Genomic DNA, 17,448 nt, shown 5'->3' on the forward strand with positions numbered 1-17,448 from the left:
TATTGCTCTTCATTACCTGTCACTCTGTTGTAAAGTCAGTTAATGATGACAGTGTTTTTTCAGTGAGCAGTTTGGCCAGTAGTTGTGTTGTTGGCAGGTTATGATCAGATCTTCTGACATTAACATTGGAGCATGTCAGCCCTGCAGCTTAGGTTACCATGGTGATGTACTCGGGTTGTGTGCCAGCATCATGATACCATAAAACCTGAGTTCAGTTCAATACCACTACAGAAATGCGTGCACTAAGCCATTTCTGAAAATGGCTCACCTCCCTCTCTACTTCCTGTCCCACTTACTATCAATTAGGCCTTTCCCATTAGTGCTGATTACGCCCCCCAGTCGCCTGTAATTGAGCGTTTTGCACTCTTTGGTCTCAGCGGTCTGGGCCTCTCTCTGTGGTTTTGTTGTGCTGTTATCAACATCCTGTCTCTCACATCCAGCCCCGCTGTCATCCGTGAACATGGCAGCTTTTTTTTTTTTTTTTTTTAAAGACAAGAAAATTGCAGGACACTTCAGAGACAAATCAAGTGGTTCCAAATATACAACATGTCTTTGATTTTGTCCCAAATGTTCATGGATGGTGTGCGTGTGTCACTCAAGAGGGAAACAAAAAACATTTTCATGGTGCGCATTCAAGCAATGTGATATTGTTTATTGGACAGCGGCTGTCAAAATCTGCTTTTATTTTGCTTGGATGAGCTCAGATGTTGCATACGTGTGTGTGTGCGCGTGATATTTTTGGATCGCTGCGTATAATCTCAGTAGGTTTGTTAGCTTTAAAAGAAAATCTGATGCACTCAAGCAGTGCTAAGGGCAGGTGCAACTGCAGTCATTATGCAAATGTCTGCTTTGTGTGTTGTTGTGCTGTCAAAACAAACACACATACACACACACGGGTCCTGAGAGTTTAGTTGGCAGCTGGGGTGGAGGAGTATGAGAGCTCACTTTTACAGCACTTGATTTCATTGCAAAGCTTCCAAAGCTGGTGCCAATTACCACCACTTAACTTAACCTCCGTCTCTAAACGAATAAACATGGAAATAAGCTCCATCAGTGGAATAAACTGTAGCACTCTCACCTCACTCTCATGCTAGCTGATTAGCATGCTGGCTATCCATGCCGCAGTGAAAGGCTGTTTTTACAACTGTCACATCCTTGTTAAACGGACCCCCATCGTCGGGTCATTCCTTTGCCACCCAGTCAGGCCCCTGTGTGTTTGTGCGTCTGTCTGTGTGGGTTCAGCTCAGAGCGAGGGTGTTGATCTGACACTGAGCTGTTAAAACCACACAGGATGCCACGCACAGACAGAGGCACACAAACAAACACACACAGGGTGTCTCGTCCAAGCAGCAGTAAAACAGCAGCTTCTGAAATAAACTAGATTTCACCTGTTAAAGGCTGAGAAATTAAGCAGTGTCCGATAGAGATGTTTCATCAGCCAAACAGTTCATTATCCTGATTTTATTCGGTGCTAGTAAAATATGGTAATGGATTCATTTACCTAATTTACTCCAAATAATATGGACCAAGGTTTTGCAGTTAAGCAGAATCTGAAGGGACTATTTTATCGGTCAAAAGAAGTTCAAATTGCAGCATGTTGTACCGGCACACTATTACCTCAAAGAGATATCGATGTTGCTGCTTTTTATTGACATTTTCCGATGCTGCAATCACCACAAATTCTGATTAAATTTCTTTTACTTCCATTATGTGAGGATTGAAGTGACAAATACTGCAGAACATGAACAAATAAAACCCCAATTTTCTGCAAGGTATAAGTGAAGAAATGCATGTTTGTCTTTTGAAATTTGGATAAACAGACCTCTTACATTATTACATTATCTTGTGGCCGTCAGCAGATGATTCTAGACACCTCATATCTATATTTACATTAGAAATGCTTGGATAACCCATTAGATATACACATTCGTGGATAACCATGCAGTGCTTTGTGGCTGAAATACATGGGGCACAGATGCTACGCACTAGGCGGAGCAGAGCGGGGTTTTCCACCTGCTTCACAGACTTTGTCATTGCAGGGTGTGGATGCTTCAGTTTCACAGTATGTGTACTGAGTTTTGCCAAGTGCTTGATGTTGCAGGGTTTGGAAGCATAGGCCATATTAACTGGAATTAATTAAGTGGATCGTTTTAACAGCAGGATGCATTGACTTAACTGATTTATTTTAATGAAATGTAAAAAACCCGACAAGGTTGATCTGCTGCTTCAGATTACCTTTAGTACTATAAGGTATTCATTTTATCATTTGAAATAGATTGTACTCATTTTTTACTCAGTTCTATGTCATTTTTACCTGTTGGAGGGCTGCGAAGCTGGAAAAAAAAGTAGATCATCCGCATAAAAATAACGTTAAGCAGCCCAGTGCCCACGCAGGCAAGTGTGGCTTCGGTGGTCAGTGTAGCAGCTGCAGTTGATTATAATGGACGTGCCTTGCTGCGGGCATGCTGCGGCAGACGTGTGGGCTGGGGCATGTATTTTGGTTGTAAGGCTACACTTCTCTACTGGATATTGAGGAAGAAAAAGAGAGTAAAAGAGTTTGGTTTTGTATTTGTTTGAAGGGGCAGTTCATTCCAGAATCAAAAACACATATTTTTCCTCTTACGCGTAGTGCTATTTATCAGTCTAGATTGTTTTGGTGTGAGTTGCAGCATGTTGGAGATATCAGCTGTAGAGATGTCTGCCATCTCTCAGATATAATGGACCTAGATGGCAATTGGCAATGTCTCTTTCCAGAAATCATGACCCGGTCACTCAAGATCATCCACAGACCTTTTTGTGAGCAGTTTCATGTAGGAACTATTTTCTTTCCACCAAGCAGTGTTTATCTACTCATGGACAAGATTGTGCTCATGACAATGTGAGATGTAAACACTGATGGCATCCTCCTTGGCTGAGCTGTGACGCTAACTCAGTGGTGCTCGGTGAGCTAGTCCTTGATACAGTTGCAGGTGTTGTTTTGAAGAAAATAGTTCCTACATGAAACTGCTCACAACAAAGTCTGTGGATTATCTAGAGTAATCGGGTCAAGATTTCTGGAAAGAGACATTGCTGTTGAGTTTTTCCAAATGTATTTTTTCTTGGTGCTTTGAGCACCACAGGCTGAGTGCCATCTAGTTCCGTTATATTAGAAGGAAGGCAGAAATCTCTACAGCTGATATCTCAAACACTCTGCAACTCACACCAAAACAATCTAGATTGATACAAGGCACTACAGGTAAGAAGAAAAGTATATATTTTTGATTTTGGGGTGAGCTGTCATTTTAAGGGTTTCATTCAGGATTTTGTTTCTTGGACACACAGGTTTGATTATTACCTGTGCTCTTAATATCTTTTTTGCTGGACTGGTTTATTCTCTGTAACCTCCCTGTTTTCTGCTGCTGCAGAAGAGAGCGAGAGAGGTGACGGAGATAGACTGACTCCACAGGTAGAAACCAGCAGGACCAGGTGTTTTAATGAGCTTGATGAAAAAAGGACTGGAACAAGCATCGACAGTCACATAAGAATGTTAACTGAGGATACAACTCTTTCACCTCACGGCAGGCCCTTTACTGCGATTGTGTGTTAAACTGGACTGACAACATAGCTTTTCTCTTTCTTTCACCCTGTGAATCCCCTTCAGGTGCAGCGTCACTTAAAACTGCCACGCAGTTTTTACCTAATCAGAACACACCCACTGTTTAACCTGAGTGCACACAGCCACATGTGTCTCTGACTGTGTGGTGTTAGTCTGTACAGTGAAGATCACAGATTCAGGCTGGTGCGTAGATCGTTGCTTTCTTGACGCAGATGAACGTTGGAGGTTTTGTAGAGGGTGAAGCTTTACGCAGGTAAGCAGGACAAGACCCAAAAGTTGTTTTATTAATGATTCAGCAGGCTGGTAAATGTTTAATTTAAGGGCGTGGTACTTTCTGTGTATATTTGTGTGTTGGAGAGATGGAGAAATTCCCAACTGTGTCAGCTGGTCAGAACTCGGGTGATCACATGATGGACTGAAAACAACAGAGCAATCGTATTTACTGTTTCTAAGCAACCAAATATACCAAACCCGAATGTTAATTTCAGAGGGCACGGACCTCTATCAGCTGCTGAGCCCTGGGCAACAGAGACACAGCACATGGAGAGGGTGGACAAAATAACAGAAACACTTGACTGAATAATGAAATCCAATACAACTGCTCTGCAATAAAAGCTACCACTGTGAAACGTAAAACTGTGATCACACGATGCACAGCAAGTTGTTTGTTATTATGTCCACCCCTTGTTCATACGCACAGATATGCTGTGCTCATTTGTTGCCTAAGTGAGTTATCTGCGGCAGTAACAGTTAGTCCATTCATAGGAGATATGACACAACAGTTTGTAAATTATACAAGAACATCTTCCTGAAACTTCAACCTCAGGGAAAATGTGTCCTTGTCAAAATGAAAGCAAATTCACAAATGTCTTATTAATATGTAAAAACAACCCAAAAGTGTTTTTCAGACAACAAATTAACAGAGTTGCTTTAATTATTCTGCTCACAGATCAGGAGGGGAAATGTTGATGTAGCCAGAGGAGATTTTTGTTTTTGTATATGAACACAGAGAGGATAATTAGGAAAATATAAAACTGTTTTAGCATAATAGTTTATAAATAATAATAAATCTTATGAGGACATAATAAGAAGAAACATGTTTAAATATGCTTAATTAAATGAGAGAATACACACTGTGACCATAATGTGACTACAGATGTGAATAAAGACACACAACAGCATGTAATAAGACAGAATATACTGCCTGAAGTTGACGTGTTTGTTTTGCATCAGTATGTGTGCATCATAGCTGCTGGTGCATCGGTTTTTATCAATAAGCTGTGAAAACCAGCACTCCCCTGAGGTATTGAAACCTCTGCATACATTTTTCAGCCGAGTAAGAGAGAATTATTTAAGTAGATGTCAAAGTTCAGCAGGTGAGCCAGTAACTGTGGTCTGTGAAACCTCCTGAGAGAGTGAAAGTACGTGTGGGCAGATACTGACAGATGTAACCACACAGCGATACAGGCACATGTACAGATACACACACATACTGACTACACGTTGTCTCACTACGATGTTGCATGATCAGAATCCACAAGACCCAGCAGTCAGAAAGTGAAATGGTAGAGGGCTTTAGGCAGTGAAGCTGGTGTCGTCACACTAGAGTCAGACCGATAGATCAGAGCTGCAGCATATCAGGCCAATATTTATTCTGAAATATTGGATATCAGCTCATCACGTTGTGAAGTGACAGTGTGAAAAAGGTTTCTCCCTGCTGATCAGACCAGAAAATATTGTAACTCCTATACCGTTGAGCTTTTTGCATACTTTATCTATTCATTCATTTGTTCAGTTATGTTTTTTTGGAAACTAAATTGAAGAAAATATCTGGTGTCTGAGATCTGGAAACTATGCAGGAATTGTTCTGTAAATTCAGTTAAGGAATGGTTTAAAAATACCCATACTAGTCTTCTTCAAGTCTGCAGAAGAATGTTACTAACATTAAAGAAACTTTGAGGTTCCTGAGAGCAATAATTTCAGTTCAGTCGGGAGAGACAGAAGCGTGAAGTAAAGATGATATTTAATACAGAATACGAGTGTACAGATATTTTGTGATTGTGGGACATCTGAGCAGCAGCAGGAAAAATCCCCCCCATTGAGTCCAGACGCTGGTGGTGGTGGCTGCTGACTCCTGAGGTGAATGAGGCTGATGAATCTATAAAGACTAGGTGTTGATGGGGTGGTGGAGGGTGCGCACAATGGCAGCAAGGAAGAACTACGTCAGAAAAAGAACCATATTTAAAATGAGGAGCAGTAAGATGATAGGCTGACAGAGAAGGTGCGTCGCTGTGCTGTTGGTTGATTGTAAAACAGCAGATGACTCAACTGACCTACCCAGACAATGACACCTAAAGATAGTGAGTGAGCATACGTGCCAGGAGTGAATGGCAGGGTGAGAGAGAAACTTACAGCCTGAGCATGAAAAGTATTGTCTCCCTGAGTGAACTAGCTAGAGCTTCATTTGTTTCTGTATTCACAACTCCACTCTCTTCCTCCATGTTTGCCAAAAATCACATTCCCTTGCAAGAGTCTAGAGTCACTAGATCACATGATCACGCAATAATCCAGCCCTGACTTATGACACCTGCCCTGTAAAGCTCCCACGATAGAAACGGTATCGCCAAATCTCTGCTGGTGTACACATTTGCTGCCGTTGCATTGTATATACCGTCGTATCCCCCAGCCCTAGTAGAGACTTTGCATCCCATGATATTCTTAATGCTTCCTCTGAGGCTTTTTCATTCTGACAATAACAAGGTTTTTGTATTTTACTGCAGATATTTATTGCTTTAGATCAGCTATCAGCAACTTTGGTTTAAAAATATCGGCCTCAGTATCAGTCTTCAAAAGCTCCTATCAGTCAAATCCTACTTCAGATATATAACACTCACACACACTCCCTCCCTCCCTCTAGCTCTCTGTCTCTCTCTCTGTCTCTCTCTCTCTCTCTCTCTCTCTCTCTCTCTCTCTCTCTCTCTCACACACACACACACACACACACACACACACACACACACACACACAATAGCATCCCTGTGATGGAAAGAAGTGTTTGTTTAGAGGGCTGTTGGCTGGCCAGCCCCATGCTGCTGCCAGAGCAGAGCAGGAGGTGACGGTGGCCTGGATGGAGGTGTGAGGCCAGGCGGAGCAGTCACACAGCAGGGACACATCACACCATCCACACGTCCAGGCAGGTGGGAGCTACCAGTGGTGTCATTCAGGATCTGCAGTGGATATTTCTCTGTGCTTGTTTAGAGGTATTTTGTTCTGGTGATCAGTAGAGTGTGAGCATAAGATTGTTCTCTTAAGTGTTGTCTGGACTTGGTGGTTTTACTCTTCGGACTGTGTCTGCATTGGTGTATACATATTTGATTTTTTTTCTTTGTCAGTTTGCTTTTACGTGATTTGATAGTATTTGATCATCTATTAGAAAGTTTGCAGAGAACGGAAGAGTCATAAGGCTAAAGGGTGGAATTTGGGCTCATCTTGTTTGGTGGTACAACTTTCTTATTCCTGTCATGAAACTGGTTTATTTGAATGCCCAGTAAATAAGTCTACAGTAAGCCTGCAGCTAACAGTAGTATTCATTGTTGATTAATGTATCTGTTAATTGATAACTGTTCTTTATTGGTTGGTTAAGACGGATTGATTTAGATGCAATGATTAATATTTCATACATTTAAAAAAAAATGTCATGAATACTGAATCCAAACTGACATCTTTGACTAGCTTATTTTGCTTGAGCATCAGTTCAGACATCCAAAGGGAGGCCTATTTAGTGATATTAAATAAGGAAAAGCGGGAATATCTTTGCTTTTGTAAACTGCAAATGATTATTTTCACTCCACAACGACTTTGTAGGGCATAAAGCAAACTTTCAATGTTATGGTCAAATCATTTTCTTTTCATCCGGTGTTTAAAGGGTTAAATGTTTAAGTGGTTTGGCACTTTATTTTTGAATAGCTGACAGAAGAGAGGTGACAAGAACAGGGAGCGAGAGGATGGGTGACGAACAATAAAGGTCCCCAACTGGATTTGAACTGGGCATGGTGCAGTTACATATACATCATCTTAAACCCCTAAGCCATCAGGAGTCCTCACAAAAAGTTGAGCTTTTATCTGAAAACTTTGGGTATAGTGCTCTTGGAACTGGTACGTAATGCTGACAGACATGAACTTAACCTCAAGATATGGTCGATGATTCCACCGCAGACAGTACTCTTCTCTCTTGAGCATTGAGTCCATGTAAAGCAAGAATGACGTTTCTCTCTTGACCAGTCAACGGACTGCAGTGATTCTAGTTCCACCTTTAAGTATCAGATCAATCAATGTGCTAGGTACCTCAACAGAGGGCTGATGACAAACAAGATGAAATGTAGGGGTTCTGTTGATACCATCCACAACTTCTGACGATGGCAAGGAAGAAATAACCATTCTAATGCATACCAAACTGAACTGAAATGAACTGAACAAGACTGCTTGGTTGAAACGAAGCTTTTGTAAATACAGTAACCCATGGTATATACTGAACATCATGGACTGATTAGTGATATACAACGATAAAAGAAAACACAAGGGAGGATTGCCTCAAAGGACAGAAAGTGATTTGGTCTGCCTTTTTAAAGCATAGACATCAGCTACAGATCCAAGGCTCTGTAGCTGATGGCGCTGAGTTGAATAGTTTCCTCTGGCTTTTCTGAGCTCTGGTCCCTGCAGGTTTTAAATAACAAGAAGTTTCAGTATGCATACCCCCAGAGAGGCGGGGTTTGGGAGCATCTCAGCAGGATGGGCTTGGCATTTGTGACGGGGTATCTTAATAAAGCATATTTTCTGCAGGCTGCTGCTGTTAAAACTCCAACTATACGAGGGGATTTGGATTTAAGGACAGTCGGGGAGTGATTTAGTCACTCAAATAAGGTTTAGGTCAGAGGTATTAAAGAAAGGCATTTCAGAAAGGTCTGTGGTATTCAGAGAGGTCCATAGTCTGCATTCATATCGTTGCTATGTTTTCTGCTGTATCACCTCTAAGAGCAGCATATGTCAGCCCCTCCAACAGCTGTTTCTCGGGTCAGAGGTCACTGAAACGACAGCAGGGGTTACACTGCTGTTTCGACTCAATCAGTGACCTGAAGTGCACCAGCCTCTGCACACACTCACATGGCTCAGATAAACACAGAGTTTAAACTAGGAGTAGAACAAGCTGTAGTAATCAAGGACTGGATTGAATGATAACAATGTGGTACAGTTTTTAAGGTTATCGCTTTTAATCTCACAGATTAATAAGCAAGTAGTAATTAAGCATGTGCGATGTAAGTGTGCTGACTAATATTCTGGTAGTGGAGAACCCTGCTGTATTATAATAGGAGATGTAACTAATAGTAATACAGCAGTGGATGTAAGTAGTATTAATGATGGTGTAGGTGTCACTAATAGTGATATGGTAGTAAATGGAAATAATGTAAATGCGTTAGTGCTTGTAACTAATAGAAGTATGTTTGCAGATGTGAGTAGCACGAATGAGATAGTAACAGTAGATTTAGTCACATCACTATGTACCTTGTATGCATGAATCAGACACTTTAATAGAGGCAGATGTGCTTTTACTTCAGCTTCTCACCTCACAGCCAGATACTTCCTAACAGGAGAAGCATGGAGGGAGCTGTAGGTCAAGCTATATTTAGTTGGTGCATATTAAATGTAATCATATCATTAATCTTTAGTGAGCGGGGCCCTCCCGGATGCAGCCCACACCCGGCCTCGTTTACAAAGGACACAGTTCATATGTATTTTAGTTTAGAAACCACCTGGAGTATCACTGCTCTATATCTGTACTCCCTTGGCTGTGAGATTATATTTAAGCTGTTGTACTTTCCAAACAGGTTTGTTGTAAGTACACTGTGGCACATTAGCCTCAGTGTGTTATAAACCTACTCTCACTGGTAATAAATGTCATGCTGAAAAAGATTTAGCACCTCTTTAACCTTTGTGCATACTGTAAAATGCTTTTTAAATGTCCATTTCACAGTCAATCCTTCACTTAATTGCCTTGCCTGGAGGACAGCCTAACAGTCAGAGCAACGGTCGTGCCATATTGATATCTTTTGTGCCGTTCCTTGTGTGTTTGCTCATTGGAAACAACAGTTGGTAAACTTTGATCGCACGATTTATGTGGTTTACTTTGTGATTACGTGGGCCAGCCAACACACTCGCTGTATAATGGGTCACATGGGCTCTAAACAAAGCCTGTCTGCCTATCAAATCCTCTCGCAGTCCAGTGACAGCTCAGCAGTCTGCTCAGGTTGCCAGGGCTGCTGTCATAGCAACTGTGTCGGTGTAGATGGTTTGCTTCTCCCTTGCCCTGCTGACGAAAGTCTGCTTGGTTTGAATCCTGTTTTGACTATGTCACCAGTGTGGCCAATATTGTGTTGTGAGCTTTGCTCAGCACGATATGAGCAGCCAGTCACTAAATATAAAGCTTTTCCTTCCACTTTCCAACACTGGTTTGTCTGCCAAAGTACCATTTGTTTGCTATCCAGCTTGATATCTAGAAAACTAGTTGAGACATTTTAATTGAATTGGTGTTAATACTTATTTTACCACTCCTCTTACATATCTCACATAACACATTTGGATGAATATGGAAAAATAAGTATTATTTTGTTTTGTTTTACATCCCATATAATTTCCTGTGTTTTTGGTCAAAAGAAGCCGATTTGACATATCTACATCTGTTGAAACAACTTGATAAATTTTAGTCGTCATTAGCCTGACTCATTTAAAATCTTGTAGAAAACATCCTTGTACAAAGCCTTAACAGTTCTCATCGAGACACAGACATTCTCTTAAAAACATGGCAACCATTATGTGCAGATCTGGATCATGGATCCAAGCAGCCGAAATTCCAAAGTTTCCTCTGTGGGGTGGTCGGGCTCAGCCTTAGAGATAGGGTAAGGAGCTCAGACATCCGTAGGGGGCTCGGAGTAGAGCCACTGCTCCTTTGCGTTATAAGGGGTCAATTGAGGTGGTCCGAGCATCTGATCAGGATGCCTCCTGGGCGCCGCCCGTTGGATGTGTTCCGGGCACGTCCCACTGGTAGGAGGCCCCGGGGCAGACCCAGAACACGCTGGAGGGATTACATATCTCATCTGGCCTGGGAACACCTGGGGGTCCCTCAGGAGGAGCTGGAAAGGGTTGCTTTGGAGAGGGACGTCTGGGGTGCTTTCTCTTTGCTTGCTGCCCCCGCCACTCAGTCCCAGATAAGCGGATGAAAATGGATGGATGAATGGATTATGTTATATTATGAAAATAATACATTTATAGGTTTGTGAGACCTTAGCAGATGTGTTAGCATTTCCCAAGTGCCTTGTAAGATTTCAAATGTATGCTGTTTACTGGCATGAAATTAGTATTTATTGCCAAAGACCAATAAACATCAGCAGATTTAGTTTCCCATTACAACAGCCTGTTTTTCATTGTTCCAGCTGTATCAAATCAATGACTAATGAAGGACATATGGATCTGTATTTCATCCTTGTTAGTGAAAATGTTCAGCACCTCTTTTCTGACATTTTATAGCAACATTCAGGTTGGAACATTTTGTGCTATCAGCTCTCCTTTAGAGATAGACTTGTAGATGTTCACTTCCAATTTCCCCATAGCGCCGTCATGAGAAGCGTGCAAAAGACAGACCGGCATGCTTCCTGACATTATACAAATATGCAAATGTGAATGGAAATGTGCAGGGTGCATTGTCTTACAGCTGTGTCTGTCTTTCTGTCCAGATTGAGAACATTGATGCCTGCCTCAGTTTCCTGGCAGCCAAAGGAGTCAATATCCAGGGTCTGTCTTCAGAGGGTAAGCTGGACTCCTGTACCTCTGCTTTCACTGGAACAAGAAAGGTAGACCCCAAGCCAGGCCAAGCCAGGCCAGACCAGAACAGGCTACTAAATGTCCTTTGTGCAATGGAAAAAGAGATAAAGAATGGCTACTTGATACACTGCGGCATTTTTATTGGCAAGCTTTTTTGCCAGGACACACTACATTAATGCCAGACAGTACACATTAAAACACGTAGGCTCAGCAGGGGCTGATTACTCCATATATATTAGTGCTAATGTACCAGAAAGCTTACAATAGTGCTGTGTTTAAATGTAGTCTACGTCCAAAAAAGACTGATGCTGGCTTAAACGTTCACATCATATTATTCACACGAGGAACAACAATAGTACGGGTAGTAATACTGCTAGTGTTATCATTGGGAAGAACAGTGAATCAGTGAACTACAAGAAAGACGCTTGGTCAGTTCTCGGTCCTGTAAGGAGTACATGTTCTCTCAGTGTTCTGTTGGGACTTTTCTCTTGCAATTCAAGAACATACAAGTCAAACAGACTGGAGATCCAAAGCCACCAGTAGACAGCACATTACATTCATTCTGTTACTACAGTTTTGCAAGAAAATACCAGCATACTCGCTGCAGCTCACAGTCTGTTCACTTAATCCCATCAATGCCAGATAAAGGCATTAGCAGGTGAGGTTAGGGCATGCACGTTCTTCTAAACCAGTGGTTCCCAACTGGTGGGTCAGGGTCCAAAAGTGGGTTGCAGGTCCATTTTGAATGTGCAAGTGACTCTGTTTTTCTAAAATCACACGTAATTTTGAAGTACAGTGAATTTTGGGCACGGAGCTTTTATTTTGAAGTGCTGTTTTGTGCTGTAGGGTGAGTGACTAACGGACAGCTACTTGACAGAGACAGCAAACTAGCTTGATGGCATGTCCGAACACGAGTATGATGCTGAATATATTAAACTGTGGACTGCGTACCATTGACTAAGGAGAAATCTGGACCCCATGGCTGAACCAGTTGGGAACCACTGTTATAAACAATAATTAAACAGTTGTAAACCTAGTCTTTGTAGTCAAACTGAAAATACGCAACAGCAGCAATTGCCATGAAACTGTTGCACAGCTATGGCGGGCGGTACCCTTTGTTAGTCTGGTGAACTGTCCAGGTTGTACCCCATCTCTTCCCCAATGTCAGCTGGGATAGGGGGATAGGGATCCAGCACCCCCGCGACCCCTTACAGGATGAGTGGCTATGGAAATGAATGAATGACCATTTAAGTCTAGGGATGTTCTGATACCTTTTTTTTCTTCCCAATACCAATTCCAGTCCTTGAATTTGCATATGAGCCGTTAACGACTACTGATCCGATACCAGTACCTAAAGAAATCAGTTGGTGTATACCACTAACCCTGTACAAATGTGAAATGATTACTGTCGTTGTTGTATGGCATGGCTCAGGTTAAATCCTAAACTGTTGTGACTTTCCATCATAAAATTGCTAATGCTACCATTACATTGTTTCCTTCTTTACCTCATCTGCCTTTTCCTTTTTGATATTCCACTTTGTCCTTCTCCCTGACCTGCAGAGATCCGAAATGGTAATCTGAAAGCCATCCTCGGCCTCTTCTTCAGCTTGTCCCGCTACAAACAGCAGCAGCAGCAGCAGGCCCAGCGGCAGAACTCCCAGCCCTCTCTCCCACCCAACGCCCAGCCCCAGAGCACTCACCCTCCCCTGAGCCAGCAGAGCAGCGCTCCGGCCCAGCTCAGCCACTCTACGCATGGGACTCCTGCCCTCACAGCCCAGAAAGCAGCGCAGGCCGAGATGCAGTCCAGGTGAGGCTCGCTGACACGTTAAAACAAACTGTGGAAACTGGAAATATAAGAAATGTAACCTTGAAACCAGGTGAATGGGTTTATGTCTTCACTTTCTTGCTGTTTCTGCTCTTCTAATCCATCATTTTGTCACCGCTGTCCTCCTGTTCACGCCTGCTGTCATTTATAACTGTAAACCTGACCTCTCTGTCTCTGTCCTCTTCCATATCTCTCCTCTCTTCTTCTCCTCTAGGGATGGGTCTCAGAGTAAACTGCTCAAGTTTTCCCTTGGTCAGAAAAAGACCTCTAGGTCAGCTTCCTCTGCCTTTCTGTTTTCTTGCACCTCCCTCTCTTTCCTTCAGCACACTTCCTGTCCTGTCCCTTTCCTGGAAAAAGGAAGGTAGAAATTGCCCCTAATCAAGTATAACTTCTCTTTTGTACCGTAATGGGTTTCATGTTGTTTCTTTGTCTGTGATTAAGGGCAATATCTACTACAAGCACTATCTAATATGCATGAGTGGTAGTGTTGAGCAGATAGGAACTAAAGCCCTGGGCTCCATTTTCGGACAGGCCTGTCTGTCTGGCAGCGCGCCTCATTTGGCAGGCCTGCTAAATGGGCTGTGAAAGACCTTTAGATAACCCTTAAGTAAGTGTGTGTGTGTGTGTGTGTGTGTGTGTGTGTGTGTGTGTGTGTGTGTGTGTGTGGGTTTGCTTGCTTGACAAGCACATCCCCCATATAATGTGACATTAATAATTAACACAGAAAGAATCTGTGGCTGGAATGTGCGTCTATAATATGTGTTGTTAAAACGTAGCTTCCGTCTGCGTTCACTGTGATGCTCTCGAGTCCTTCTGCGTTCACGTTTGCCTCTCTTTCAGCATGCAGTGTCATATTATGTGATGATGCGCCTTGAAATTGGATTTAGGATGTGGTTTTGCATGCTGCCCATCCCAGATTCTGTTTGCATTGCACCTGCCCCGCCACTAGCTCCTCTCCAAAGCAATGCAAGGGCTCCACCCTCTGGTCAGTTTGTGTAACTACAAGAGTGAGAGATTCTCCAGGTGTTCACCCAAAAAACACTTGGCTTTTATGTTCTCTGCTAAAGGCCCCAATCAAAAAAGTATACAGATTTCCTCATTTTTAAAGGATTTTAAAGAGTTTATGTAAATTGCTATTATTTGCAAATATTGCAATTAAAAGACCTGTTTTATTCGTCTGTGATCTAGGTTGGGATTCAAAATAATGCCACTGCTCTTTTCACACACAGAGAGGCTGCAAATCAGCATTTCCCCCCTCAAAAATGTACAAATAATTAAATCTAAATGCTTTAAATAAGTAAATCTGCCACTATTTCTGCTCATATGATAATCACTTACACATCTTTATAAATCAGTCATATGCTGGTCAAAGACAGACTGTGAAAGAATCAAAATGAAGATAGGGTTTGCAGCACACATACAACCCAACTTCAGACCAAATTCAAGCTTCTTGGTATTTATATAAACATTTACTAAAAACTCATGAGCGAGTGAGCCTGAAGAAGCAAAAGTAAAATGTTCTCTTGCTCTCGTTTTACTCCTTTGCAATACATTTTTTAAATAATGTATTGTAAAATGGAAAACAAGGTATAGATTCACACTGAAGTCATCTGTCTCAGTCATCCCTTATGACCCACTAGTGTGTGGAAGTGTATTTTTCTGCAGAGACCCGGCCTTTGCCTGCATTTTCTTATTTTCTGTGTTCAACACGTTCATGAGCGTGTACCCCACAGCGCTCTGGTGAAGTTGGGGCTTTATAAAAAGGTAGCGACCAGGTGCCAGACCATAAGCATCATGCAGCCAAGAGACACAGCACTGAAGAATGCAAATATAGCCTGGCAACGCCAAACAAGAGTGAATCTAGAGTTGGCTTTTACTTTCACTCTTGCTGGCAAGCGTGTTTGCAAACCGTAATAGCCAAACCTGCACAGTATACGATTTATAAATACCTAGAAGTTTTGAGTTGGTCACGAGATATGTTTAAAGTTCTTTAAGACTTAGTCCTTTATGTATTTAAGCAAAAAGTATTCGGCAAAAACATTTTTTTTTTTTTGTATTTTTGCCTGTATTTGACTTTTGAGATTATAAAGTGACAGGTTAACGTGTAAAAATATGTCCATATTAGTTCTCACACGTTGTAGCCCATATTGATATTTTGAAATACAATTGTTTTCACCCATCAACTCGAATATTTCCTCTATACACAGCCAGTCCAAAGGGGGAAGGCAGTAGACTGACTGGTCCTGCCATAATTGAGAGCCAGATGATGTAAGGCTACTCTTGACTAAATGATGTGGTGAGACCTATTACCTTGCAGTAGCCAGATAAATAATGGCCAGTCAAAGTAAACGGCATGCCGGAAATGAGAGTTTCCATAATGTATGCAAGAGCTGTGAGACAGAGAGCTGTAATCTGCTTATCAGCACCCGCCTCACAGTCCCAGGATGATGATGATGATGTCGCCTCCTGTGAATTAGCATTTCATTAGCAGTCTGCGTGCCACAGCCTGGTCATATTACAGCTCGGCTCACACACCTCACCGAAGGCGACATATCGACTCGCAATATGGAATCAAGGTGTTGTAAATTTCACCAAGGCTTATCAATGGCTAGTATATCCTGTCTAATCCATGAGGGGAAATAAAGGAGCAGGACGTGTAATCTGAGGCTGCTGAGCTGACAGTTCCCCAGGGACCTACACGCTGTCAGGCCGTCCGACGCACTCAGATACTTCCACACTGCTGTGTGAGCTCATCCGTCTCCATTACATTACTGTAGGTGTATATAGGGAGGTGGGGGCAAGCAGAGCTACAAAGAAAGTGAACAATAGCTGAGTTTACATTTACTAAATTGTGTTATGTTTAGATCCAAGCCACAGACTTTCAGATTGAAGATGAGCCAGTTGTAGGCATGTACTGTATCTTGGAAACTTTCAAAAGAGCCTAAAAGAGTAGACAGCATACCGAAAGGCAGCAGCAGGATGACTGAGTGCCTAGTTAAGTCATCGATTTGAGGTTGGCTCGACCTTGCAGCCCAGCAAGAGTATGAGAGGAGAACTTTTCCCCAAGGAAATCAATAAAGTAGGACAAAAAAAGTTTGTATCATAAATTCAGTACATCAGCTTCCTCGGGCATCAACTGAGTTCACAAGCTGCATATTCACAGTGTGGAAAACAAAGTCAGCATGATGCTTGTGTGGGGCGATTAAAAATATTCATCACTTTGGGAGGCTACTCATAACCTTTAAACAGATCTTGAATAGCAATAGCTTTATGTGTATAGCACTTACAGCTATTTCTCTTTTTGACGTTCTGTAACACAGAAAGGGAATTCTTTCTTTAGCAGTCCTGAAATGTGATGTTGAAGAAGTTCTAGTTTAATGCTGTACCTTTTGATTGGTTTGCTATGTAGGGACACCCTTGTGCTGCTCTGCCCTGTTCACATAAAACACTGCATGGTCCTTCTACTCTCAGTTCTGATGAAGTGAAACTCTCCTGTTTAAATTTAGAAGCTGTAGACTGGATTTGTCCCAACAGAATGTGCTAGAAACTTGCAGTAACCGAATGTGTTCCCTCAGCGTGTGTGATGAAGGCTTTATATCGAACATACTCTTTCTTCCTTTCTTTCTCTTTGTCGCTTCTCTCTTTCTCTCTCCATCAGACTTCCCGGCCCCTCGGCGAGGGTGTCCACTGCTGGCAGTGACATCCCTCCAAGAGGCTCTGCGGTCAGTGCTGCTGGGAACAGACGCAGCCAGGGCTTCAGTGACAAGACCAAAGCCAACTTGAACCTGAACAAAGGTAAGGCTCATGTGCAACCACACACAGACACAAACACACTTAGTTTTGCCATGGATGGCTATAAATACCATCATGCTAACTGTAACCTTGAGTTGGCCTCAACAAATTGTGAGTCTGTGTGTGTGAGAAAGAGTGAGACACGTTAGAAAGGAGACTGTAACCTTGCAGCTCTTAAAAATGTTAATGTTGCAGTGTTGAGGACAAATTTAAGGTGGACTGTGAATCCTCTGGGTGCCAGTTAAAAACATGAGTTTGCTCTGTTGCTTTGAGACCAGGAGAAAGTGTTAAATACATGCTAGAAAAAGATGCATGGCCCCTCAGCGTGTACTGTAATGCTGCACTGGAACAACTGTGTCCTTTC

General features: G+C 42.3%; 1 protein-coding gene across 3 annotated transcripts in view; it reads left to right on the plus strand.

Moving 5' to 3' along the window:
* Window positions 1-17,448, plus strand: part of nav2a (neuron navigator 2a) — a 139,887-nt gene that overhangs the window by 42,635 nt on the left and 79,804 nt on the right. For 2 of the 3 annotated variants that reach the window (XM_049595156.1, XM_049595169.1), the window contains exons 4-7: window positions 11,380-11,452; window positions 13,028-13,274; window positions 13,507-13,563; window positions 16,951-17,087. In XM_049595156.1, coding sequence (XP_049451113.1) covers window positions 11,380-11,452; window positions 13,028-13,274; window positions 13,507-13,563; window positions 16,951-17,087 — 514 coding nt within the window. The remainder of the gene's footprint in view (window positions 1-11,379; window positions 11,453-13,027; window positions 13,275-13,506; window positions 13,564-16,950; window positions 17,088-17,448) is intronic. The other variant, XM_049595162.1, reaches the window with a different exon arrangement.

Source organism: Epinephelus fuscoguttatus, linkage group LG2 (assembly GCF_011397635.1).
Source record: "Epinephelus fuscoguttatus linkage group LG2, E.fuscoguttatus.final_Chr_v1".
NCBI classification, from domain to species: Eukaryota; Metazoa; Chordata; class Actinopteri; order Perciformes; family Serranidae; genus Epinephelus; species Epinephelus fuscoguttatus.